General features: G+C 41.8%; 1 protein-coding gene across 1 annotated transcript in view; it reads right to left on the reverse strand.

Moving 5' to 3' along the window:
- Nucleotides 1-1,605, reverse strand: part of FAM129A (family with sequence similarity 129, member A) — a 46,237-nt gene extending 44,632 nt beyond the window's left edge. The window contains exons 1-2 of the mRNA XM_009884482.1: nt 1,590-1,605; nt 170-300 (exon numbers count right to left, since the gene is read on the reverse strand). Of these exons, the coding sequence (XP_009882784.1) occupies nt 170-300; nt 1,590-1,605 (147 nt within the window). The remainder of the gene's footprint in view (nt 1-169; nt 301-1,589) is intronic.
- Between the last annotated feature and the right edge of the window lie 9,322 nt (nt 1,606-10,927).

Raw genomic sequence — 10,927 nt, forward strand, 5'->3', positions numbered from 1 at the left:
AACAAGAAAACCAAGCCCAGTTGGTAGCTGATAGACTTCCAGCTCATGTTTTTCATACATAATGACTACTAATGTGTGATTTAAATAGTTAATGCATTAATTATTTCATGCAGGAGAGCAGAGCTGTATGGCAGCTTCAGGATGGGGAAGGGTTTACATGCCCTCCTACCTTGGTTTTCAGGAACCGGGACTGGGAATCCCTGTGCTGCTCCAGCTCATCCTGCACATGCTTGCAGAAAGCCACCGCATGCTGGCGTCTGTAGTGTGGGCTGAAGTTTTTGATGACGGCCTCTGTTTTTCCTGAAGCAGAAAGAGAGATTTAATTGTATTTAATGTACATCAGCTCAGAAATTGCAATGTTGAACCGAAGCAGTTATCACCAGTGACCCAAAATATTGCCAAAGCGCACCAAAGGCCACTTGCTGCACAACAGACCAGAAACCCCTTGGAGATGCATTCAGCTGTTGTGATAACCAAACACAGAGGGAATTTATCCCGGTCATAAAGATATAGAAAAAACACAGGATTTTGGACATTGTTTTTCCTTCAAAGAGTGGGCAAAACATATCCCAAATCCATTTCTCTAACAAAAGATGCTATCTGCCTTTCCCTAGGATGTACTGCCACAGAGCCATACGTGTTGGAGAGCTGATAAGGTTTTCAAAGAAACATATACACAAGTGATACTGGCTAGTGTTTAGCCTTATTATCCAATTTTATCACATAATCAGATTTTAAAGCTGACTCAAAGCTCCACCAAGTATGTTTTCTAGGCTTGGGAACTGCAATCTCTTCTTTGTTTTAATGTAAACAGATACTCAGTCACACTGCAATAAACACTAATCTTGTATTGTCTTGCTATGATCAAGATCTCATCAGTAGCAATAACAGCAATAAACACACTAACAGTCTCATTTCTGGGAATCTTAAAGCAATTTACAAGTAATTAACTCATAAACCCTAATAAAAAAAATGCTTTACAGACAGGGAAGCGAAGCTAAAAGTTAAAGCCATGTGCACGCACGTGACTCAAGGAGTCAGTGGCAATGTGAAAACCAAAACCTGGACTATGATCTAGATAGCATCCAGACTGTCCTAGATACTCGAGAGATCCATTTCTTCCCTGTATTAAGGAGCCCTGTAACAAGTTTTTTTCCTGAGCATACAACAGAGAAACATAATTTCATACCTCAAGCAATTTTGATGCTTTCAAAATTCTATTTGGTTCTGCTTGGAGAAAAAAAAATAATCAAATTCTCTGTATAAGACCAAAAAAATGGTAGTTCCCAAACTGTGATTTCTTGAAGCCTTTGTATACATGGGCGCCCAAACCAGGACTGGCATTCAGCACTCCTGAAAATCCAAACAGGGCAACCAGCAAGAAGCACCATGACCTCCAGAATCCAAGAAAAACTGACCCACTGGCATGCTATGATGATGTTCCTGGATTCACAAACTCCTCACAGCCACACACCAGCACTACCACCAAAAAGGACTGACTGGGAGTTTTCATGATATTTCTGTATGTTATACAACAGGTTGTGAATCTGCAGCAGCTATGATGAAATCAGAGAGAAGTCTTGACGTACTTGTCATTTCAAGCATGTAAGCGTAGCCCTTCTGAAGTAACCATGCAAAACTTTCTGGATAACTACTGATTTTACTGCCATTTCTCACCAAAAAATGAAGTTTAAATGTCAGTGCCATGGAAAAACAGCTAGTTTGCTAAGAAGTTTGCAGAGATGGGCAATGGCAGAAGATTTTGTAGGGTGCTTATTTCAGGTCCAGCTCCAATTTGCTCCTCATGTGGGACATTACCAAGCTGTTGGAGATAATTTCACCAATTCAGGTAGCCTCAATATTTAACTACTCCATAACTTTCTGATAATTACATTCACATTGCTGTAGTTACGTGGATGTGTGTGCAAAAGAAAAAACTATACATCAGCCCCTCTGCTTCTACAATTTCATTTTCATTTTGATGCATCTCTCAAATTCAGGGACAATATTGACATGACCTTTCATTCCAGCTGCTCCCATCTAACCAGCTCAGAGAGGTGAGTCGGAGCCTTTTCCTTCTTAAGCATCAATGGGATCACTGCCTTAAATTAAACTGAAAACCCTCTCTGCCCCACTTCTGCCCCTTTCTAATCACACACCACCGCCGGTTACAAATCTGCCGCCCCTTTGAGCCCTGTCTGGGTGCCCAGAGGAGATGGCTCAGCCGACTGCCTCGTTCGCAGAATCATTAGACAAAGCTGGAGGGACATCAGGAGGCTGGGTTAAGTTTTCAGGTATGTAAATTTTTCACAGATTTACTTGTGGGACAGCACCAGGTGACAATCTGGACTCCAACCCTCCAGTTTTAAGAGACCAGATTTTTTGAGACCTACTGATTATAGGATGTGCTTGTGTATGATGCTTGTGTATAATAATGCTGCTGAAGCAAAAAATTCCCTGCCCATTTGAGAGCCTTTTCAAAACTAGCCTGCTTTGGGCAGAGGCATAAACTTATTCTCCAAATAAGGACAAAGCTTCCCAAAACCTTCTTTACAGCTTTTTTTTTTTTTCTTCTGATCCCAGCCAGCAGTAGGATGTTGTTGGCCCCAGCCCCGGTGGAGTTTCCTGCTCAGGGTTTGCCCCTATTTTCCACCGCAGCTTTTTCTTTTCCAGCTTGCGGTGGCCTCTTAATCTGTTACAGAGGGCCCTGGGACACTGGACCTCACTTGACTGTTGCCTGTATCCTGCAGTAAAAATTTGTAGAGGAAGTGAGACAAAGAACAAAAGTCTGATGTTGGGAAAAAAACCCCCAACAATCGCAGGAAATACCTGTAATTTTGGCAAAATCTTTCAATTATGGCTAAATCAGCTCAGAAGTGTGGTTCTTCAGTGTCAACATTTCTTAGATCAGCTTAAAGTATGATGACCAAAAAGAAAGGAACTATGCAATTCATAATATATATAAGTGAGAAATATGGTATCAATGTGATACAAATGTGCAGAATACATTTACAATCAATCAAAACATGAATGGAAGAGCAAATGTTTCATGCTGTTTATTCCAGTCTTTGCACTACTTGTAGCAAAGGACCTCTTTATTAAAAACACTATTCCCTCTTAAAAATAGAAGAAAATGTTTTTTGGAAAAGATTATCAGTGGCACTACACAACAACATGGCCTTGCACTGCTCATCTCAGCAGTAATTGCAATGCTACCTGTGGGTGGGAAAAGAAGTAGACAGACTCTTGATCCATTGTTCACTGATGGATCTTTTAAACTCTTTTAGTTTACAGAAGACAAAAATACGCTATCTGAAAACAAACATGATGGAAACAGTCATGAGTAATAGAAACTCTTCCCATAAAATGCTAACATGGGGCAACTGGAGATAAACGACTCCAGGGCAGTTGAAAAATTAGTTCCCCTAATTCTTTTCCAAATTTAGTGCGGCTTGCTTAGTCAGAGCTGTTTATATGGAGCAAGGCCAACTTTCCCACTTGGCTGGTCTGGCAACGGCGCAACTCCCGCCTGTATAACTGTGATCTGAAACCCAGCAGCTAGATGGATGTTTTTCCTAGTAGAATACGTAATTTGATCATCTCCAGTAGAAGCCTGCATGTAACTAAAATTACCAACAGGAAAAGACAACAGTGATGGAGGTGGAAGGATAGAGTGAAGGGATAGTGTACCATCAGCAAGTTTGCTGATGACACAAAACTGGGAGGAGTGGCTGACGTGCCAGAAGGCTGTGCCGCCATACAGCGTGACCTGGACAGGCTGGAGAGTTGGGCAGCGAGGAACCTTATGAAATTCAACGAGGGCAAATGTAGGGTACTACATCTGGGGAGGAATAACCCCATGCATCAGTACAGGGTGGGGGCTGACCTCCTGGAGAGCAGCTCTGTGGAAAGGGACCTGGGAGTCCTGGTGGACAACAGGATGACCATGAGCCAGCAATGTGCCCTGGTGGCCAAGAAGGCGAATGGCATCCTGGGGTGCATCAAGAAGAGTGTGGCCAGCAGGTCGAGGGAGGTCATCCTCCCCCTCTACTCTGCCCTGGTGAGGCCGCATCTGGAGTACTGCATCCAGTTCTGGGCTCCCCAGTTCAAGAAAGACAGGGAACTGCTGGAGAGGGTCCAGCAAAGTGCTACAAAGATGATTAGGGGATTGAAGCATCTTTCTTATGAGGAAAGACCAAGGGACTTGGGTCTTTTTAGTCTAGAGAAAAGAAGACTAAGGGGGGATCTTATTCATGCTTACAAATACTTAAAGGGAGGGTAGCAGATAGATGGGAACAGTCTTTTTTTCAGTGGTGCCCAGTGACAGAACAAGGGGTAATGGACACAAACTTGAGCATAGGAAGTTCTATCTAAATATGAGGAAGGACTTCTTTCCTTTGAGGGTGGCAGAGCACTGGAACAGGCTGCCCAGAGAGGTTGTGGAGTCTCCCACTCTGGAGACATTCAAGGCCCACCTAGACGCCATCCTGTGCGACCTGCTGTAGGTGACCCTGCTCTGGCAGTGGGGTTGGACTAGATGATCTTCAGAGGTCCCTTCCAACCCTAACCATTCTGTGATTCTGTGATTTTTGTCAAATTAACATGGTAAGGGTCCCTTCCCCCTTTCCTGAGGGTTTAGGTCTTGCTCAAGAATGAACTTTGCTAATGCTTTATGATGCATCTCCTGATGCAGAACCATGCTTGCACTTGGTCACAAAAGTTTATCACAAGTTATGATACGTCTTTTAAGACTAAAAGTCCTATGACTCCAAGTCATCAGACCCACAGCATGTCCTCAAATACCTGACGTTTTATTTTGGGTTTCACTGCTTTCACTGAAATAAACCGACATCCAACTTTATAAAATAAGGGCAGTCTCTGGCAAATTATCCCATGACTTTCTGCTGGTGTGGCCACTGGCTTTCATCCTGGTGGGACAGCCATGCACAGCCTGGCTAGCTCACTGTGCCACGCTCCTCTGCTCTCAACAACATGTTGCCAAACGGCCAGTACAGATGCAGGTCAGGAAAATTCAGAAAAAAGGTCAGCAAACAGTAACTTCTCAGCTGGCATACAAGAGAGGTGTCACTCACGCTTACTGGGCTTCAGCCATTTGGAAGTTAGGAAGAGAAAGAGGTAAGGACTTGCCATAAAAGGTGTTATTCCACTTAAATATTGGTGTTTGGTAGCAAGATGACCCTTCCAAGAGTAGCAAGATGACCATAACCCTTCCTCTTCATAGCACAACTGCTTGCACTGAGCAGCTTTTGAATGGGGTTTTCAAAAAATACCACAATCAGTGATATGAATCTCTTTGGAGGTCTGGGGAACTTAGCTTCTTAAATCATTTAAGCCCTTTAGAAAACATACTTTGCACCCCGAGGGACATGAACTGTAAAAAAAAATGTAGATGATTTGCTGTATCAAAGCAAAGCCTAGACAAAATAAAACCTACAAAAGAAACAATAAGCATTGTGCATGCTGAATGTCAGTACACCCAGCACTTCAAACAAGTGTGAAGTATTGAGAGAACAGGAATGAATGACTTTGTCCTCATATTTCTTCCACAAGGCCACAAGCAAAGCCATCAAAAGTAAATATAAAAGATCACCAGCCAGGAGTGCAACCCACAACTGGGGACATGCTTTTAAATGATGAACTTTAAACTATACTGCATCCCTTAATGTTATTCAATAAATTCACTACCAAGCTTGAAAATTACTACTATCCATCCATCTAGTTATCTATACAGATATATAATAGTATTCTCATAGCTCATCAGGGTAGCAGCAAAGTTCTGCTCATAAGTTGACTTCATCCCAAGTCCAATATAAACACAACCTTTGATTGGGATAAACATCTAAAATTGTAGATAAGCCCTACTTGAGCCCTGTGAATCAGCAAAGCTGGATGTCCAGATTGGCAGGTCTGAAACATGTTGGATGCTTGCTGTGAAGAGAGATAGCAGAAGCTGTTTTTCATGAATTCACCTGTTCATTTCAAACATCATTATCACTTATTAAATGCATCTGGTAACCAGAAAACTTGTAAAAGCAATTCTCTTTGGCATATCCTCTCTAACAGTGCCCATCACCTTCCAGAGCTCTGGGACATGTAATAGGGCAGCGGAAATTACCAGCGATTCCCTCTTTCCTACAGTCTTCTTTCTTGTGCAGTACTTATGGTACCACCCAGAAACTGTTTAAATCCTAGTGCTCCCAGGCTTTATCCTACCCATATAGGGAAGCAATATAAAATACCCTTTGTTGCTGAAAACATCGCTCAGTTTAATCTTTATTTATAGAAACAGTATTTCGATTATTCGTGAGTCATGACTTAATATCTGTTACGAAAAAAAGGGATGACAGACACAAATCCCATGTTCTGATTTGGCTGAATCACATCTCTTTATTTGCACTCACTCAGCCAAACCAAGCAGCTCTCCAGTGGAGCCGCCCCTCTTCCCTGTGCAGACGCACTGAAAAGTGTGGTTTGCACCTGATAAAATATTGAAACCAATTATTTACTCTCAGCCTTGTTTTGTATTAATGGAGACTACTCTCATTAAAAACTTATAATGCTGTAACTGCACTGGTGTGTGCACACACCCAAATTGTCTATCTGCAATACAGACACTGAATTGCATTGGTAAAATTCCAGTTAGTCACCCAAAACTCAACACGTAGAAGAGAATAATACCCATTACACCTCAGATCGTCCTCTTCCTAAATCTCACCATATAAGCAATCCTTGAGTGCTTAGCCCAACTTCACTATAGGACAAGTGGGAATGTTAACGCTGCCTTGTGAAAAAAACAGATTGCTTAGCAAGTTTGCTAGCTGAGACCCTGGATGTGGAATTTGTGCTTCACCAGAAGTGAAGCTTCTCTCTCAGGGCAAGCTAAACAAACATGTTTTTAAGTTCATGTAAACTTGATTCATGGCAAAGAAAGAGCCAAAAATAACAGGCTCTGTTCCAGCCTTGCAGATCTCCCTTTCTACAATTTTACTCAAGTACTTAAGCTCTTCCTCAAGTGCTGTGCTACATGAGCCTGTTTTATAATGACCTGCACAATTAGCCCACAGGTTCAATAGGTTTATATACCTACAACATTCTTCTCAAGCAACTTCATGAGCATCTTGTATTTCAGAGGGAGTAGACAGACGTGAGTGAGACAGACCTCATACACTCTACAAAAAGGCTTGTTTTCTTATGAGTAGCTTGTGATTTAACTATGGATCCTGCTATTTTAAATTAATTCTGAACACTGCCTCATTATTAAAAAATGCAGAGCAAAATACAGAGCACTAAACCTGCATAAATACAGACCATTCCTTGGGTCAAACTCAGAGACTCATTCCTATAGCCAGGTTTCCTTTCCCCTTCCCTCCCAGACCAGGATTAAGAGAATTCTTCTCAGGAAATGCAGACACAGAGCTATCACACCTTTGATCTATGCTTAACCATCATTATCCAAACAGTGCATCTTCCACGCCTGCGCACGCACCTGCTTTAACTTTCTGGAGGACATCTCAATTGCAATCACATTGCAAGCCCATCCTTCACAAGCACGAAATTCCCTCTGACTCCGCTACGTGCTGCCAGGGTATTTATTTGAGACCAGCTGCTGTTAAGATGAAAATGCCCAGGGAAATGTATTCTAGCATCAGTCCGTGATTGCAAAGCAACAGGCTGGGGTAGCACACATCTCGTGCCCACTTGAAACACAGAAGTAGCCTCCACCGGGTACATGTACTCCTTCAGCATATGCACTTCATGGACACATGCCAGCCCTGGAACATGGCTCCCTCCAGCTTCCTCATACCTTCTTCCATACACGTGTGATTTCTTGTGCTGGGGGAAACGGATGGGACAACCTCTCTGGCCAGAGATGGGTCCTGCACAAGCACTGCAGGTGCTAGAGGCAGTAGACATCAGGAAAGCATTAGCAGTAGGGCTGGGACAGGGGATGGAGAAAACAACTGGAATGATTTGGATTTTAACCTTAAAATGCCTGAATTGCAACCGGTGAGATCAGGCACTCCGGTATCGAACAGCAGGGGACACCAGCCAGCAGCTCTGCAGTACTCCTGTTGCCAAATTGTTATTTAGAGGAGAAACAGGATTTCACGAGTTGCCTTTGCACTTTTGTCAGATTAAAAAAATACTAATAATCACAAATTACATAAAGGCCAAAGTTTGTGGTTAATCAAGCAGAAACAAGCCCAACACAAGCCAGGGGTTTGATTAACAATGTATCAGAGGTAAGCTTATTCTTAAGGCTGCTAAAATTTATCCTTTCTTGGTAATGGGGTTAGAAGCAGCAATGCTTTGTCTAGAAACAATTATTCACGGTCAAATTCAACAAGAATAAGGTCTGACAATCCCTTATTTATAAGCTTATTTCACGGCAACAGAAAAACCAGTGATTTAACAAAACAAATGAACTCAATTTAGTTCCTGGGGTCACAAGAAGCTAACTATGCTCTGTATTAGGTTAATTTGCTGAAGGTCAATGGCTTTCAAGTTTTGGGATTTTTTTCAACTCCATGAGCCGCAGGCTGAGACATTCATGGGGAAATGAACATCAAGCATATCTTCAGCAGCCTCCTCCAGTACTGATCTCAGCATCATGTTACACGCATGTCACAGTAGGTCATACAAGACAGTTTCTTGACAACATTTAAAACAGCTTTCCAAAAAAGTAAGTCAATGCCACATCACCCTTTAAATCAGGATGATGTATTCTCTCTTCCCTCCCTTTCAGGTGACAGGCATTGCAGCCAGTTACTTCACTGCCCGACCATCCGCAAGATAAAACAACAAAAACCATTCTCACTCGGAGATACAGACAACAAAAATAATCATCTTCACAAAATACTAACTGAAGGTTTTTCCAAATAGATGGATATTTATACAGACACACACCCCTGCACAAGATTAATTTTGTGCAATGCCTGGAGTGTGCTCATGTAGATCCAGGAGATATTTTTACTTCTTTCTTTTTTCTTAATTATTTTACCAAAATTATGCCATACAAGTCAGGTCTATTACAAAATTACTCGAAGGCACGTACAATGTTGGACATCAGTATGAGTTCACAAACATGTCCTTCCATGAGGGGCCTGACTTACGCTGAGGTTACCTCACATTACTTTTAAAGTTCCCTTTATTCCCTTTACATTATAACTTGTTTCATGACCAGTCTAGTGTAAGTCAACCCAGATGGACTTCTCAGAGTACTGGATTTCCCATGAAGGCATCACTTTTAAGCACTGCAGCAGAAGGCTGTTATCTCATGGCAGTATTTTATTCCATTTCTCTTCAACGAACACACAAACCCCACAAAATGGAAAAGGTCTGTGTGGCTAACAAAATAAGAACAAGGGTACCAGTGGGTCCCCTTTCCTTGCAATTTTTCTCACCAAATCATAATGTGCTCGATTCTCTTTTGGCTCCCATATACTTGGAAAATGAGTAATGTCATGAATTGCAAAGACAATATTTCAGCTAGCCTATGTGCAAAAAAACCCCAAATGTTAATAACAAGATTAATCTCTGAAATAAATTAAACAGAGGCCTTAAAGTATAGGCATTTATTTTAATGGCTTTCCACCACCACATCTCTTAATTTTACTGCAGGAACTCATTTCAGTCTCAGAGCTCCTCCTTGCCATTTTGAACACCAAAAGAACACCTGAGTAAATACACAGATTTTAACCCAAAAACCTAGCACCACTCAGATTTTTGAAGTGCTGATCTATAGCCCAAGGTATGTCACAAGCATGCCAGTTGGGACCATTTTCCAATTTCACCTGTTTTGCTTAGCTTGTACCAACACTGCCTTGCCTTGGTCCTCCACATGGCAGCAGCCGTTAAAGGACCTTTGGAGGGGGACTGCAAGGAATGCACACATCTTCTCCCTGGGAAGGTGTTGACATTTGGCAGATCACTATTTCATCTCCTCATACCTGTATCAGGGACATCCACAGCTCTCCAATAAAACTTCTTACCCTCTGAAGCCCAGAGAGGATGGAAACCTGAGAAGTCAATGGTTTGAATCGCAGGCTTGAATCAAAGGGATGCAAAAGTAGTGAAACCTGCTCAGAGGATCTCCCCCAGAATAAATAACCCCCAAAAAGGCAGAGGATAGACAATGAAATGATGGGACAAATTAACTCCTCTCACTCACCTCAGAAGTGCAGAATGAGTGACATTAGAAGAGCAGTATTGGAGATGGCGTCCTTCCCATTTACAGGTTATGAGCTTGCAAAAGCCTTTTGCTGTTGCAATCTCTCAGGTAATCTCCTCTTGGGGTCTTTTGACATGTTACTTTCTTGGTAAATACTTTCTTGGTATTTTTAAGATTGCATCTCTGCTACAGCATCCCTGGAATTTCTTTTAATTCAAAACCACAGCGATACTTGTGCTGCAAATTTTATTAAGCAGAGGGGGAGGGGAAATAACAGATGCGTATGTCACACAGCAGAGACAATCATTTATCCCTATCAGATGCAGCCAACAACATAGGTCTTTATACGGACAAAGGGACAACTCTTTGTGAAAACCAAGAAACAATTTTCTTGCCCTTTTTTAAAAAGGACAAACAAAATAAAAAAAATACATAATTAAGCTTTTACTACAACTTCATATTGGAAGAAGAGAAATACGTAGAATGCAGTTCACATTCCAAGGAACCTTTTTACCCTACCTCCACTTTACATTAAGCTTGGACAACAAAAATGGGAAAATATTTAATTTGTAGTGCATTTTTAGTCATTTGCTTCAGGTTTTTATTAATTTCATGTGATAATGCTGCACGATTAATGCAAGGATATTTAACTGTTGTCACAGTAAAACATTACTGGGGAGAAGACGGGAGGACTCCCTTTATAAAACTCAGAAGTTTGAGTGAAGCATCATTTCG

This window comes from Charadrius vociferus, unplaced genomic scaffold (genome assembly GCF_000708025.1).
Source record: "Charadrius vociferus isolate BGI_N301 unplaced genomic scaffold, ASM70802v2 scaffold220, whole genome shotgun sequence".
Classification (NCBI taxonomy): domain Eukaryota; kingdom Metazoa; phylum Chordata; class Aves; order Charadriiformes; family Charadriidae; genus Charadrius; species Charadrius vociferus.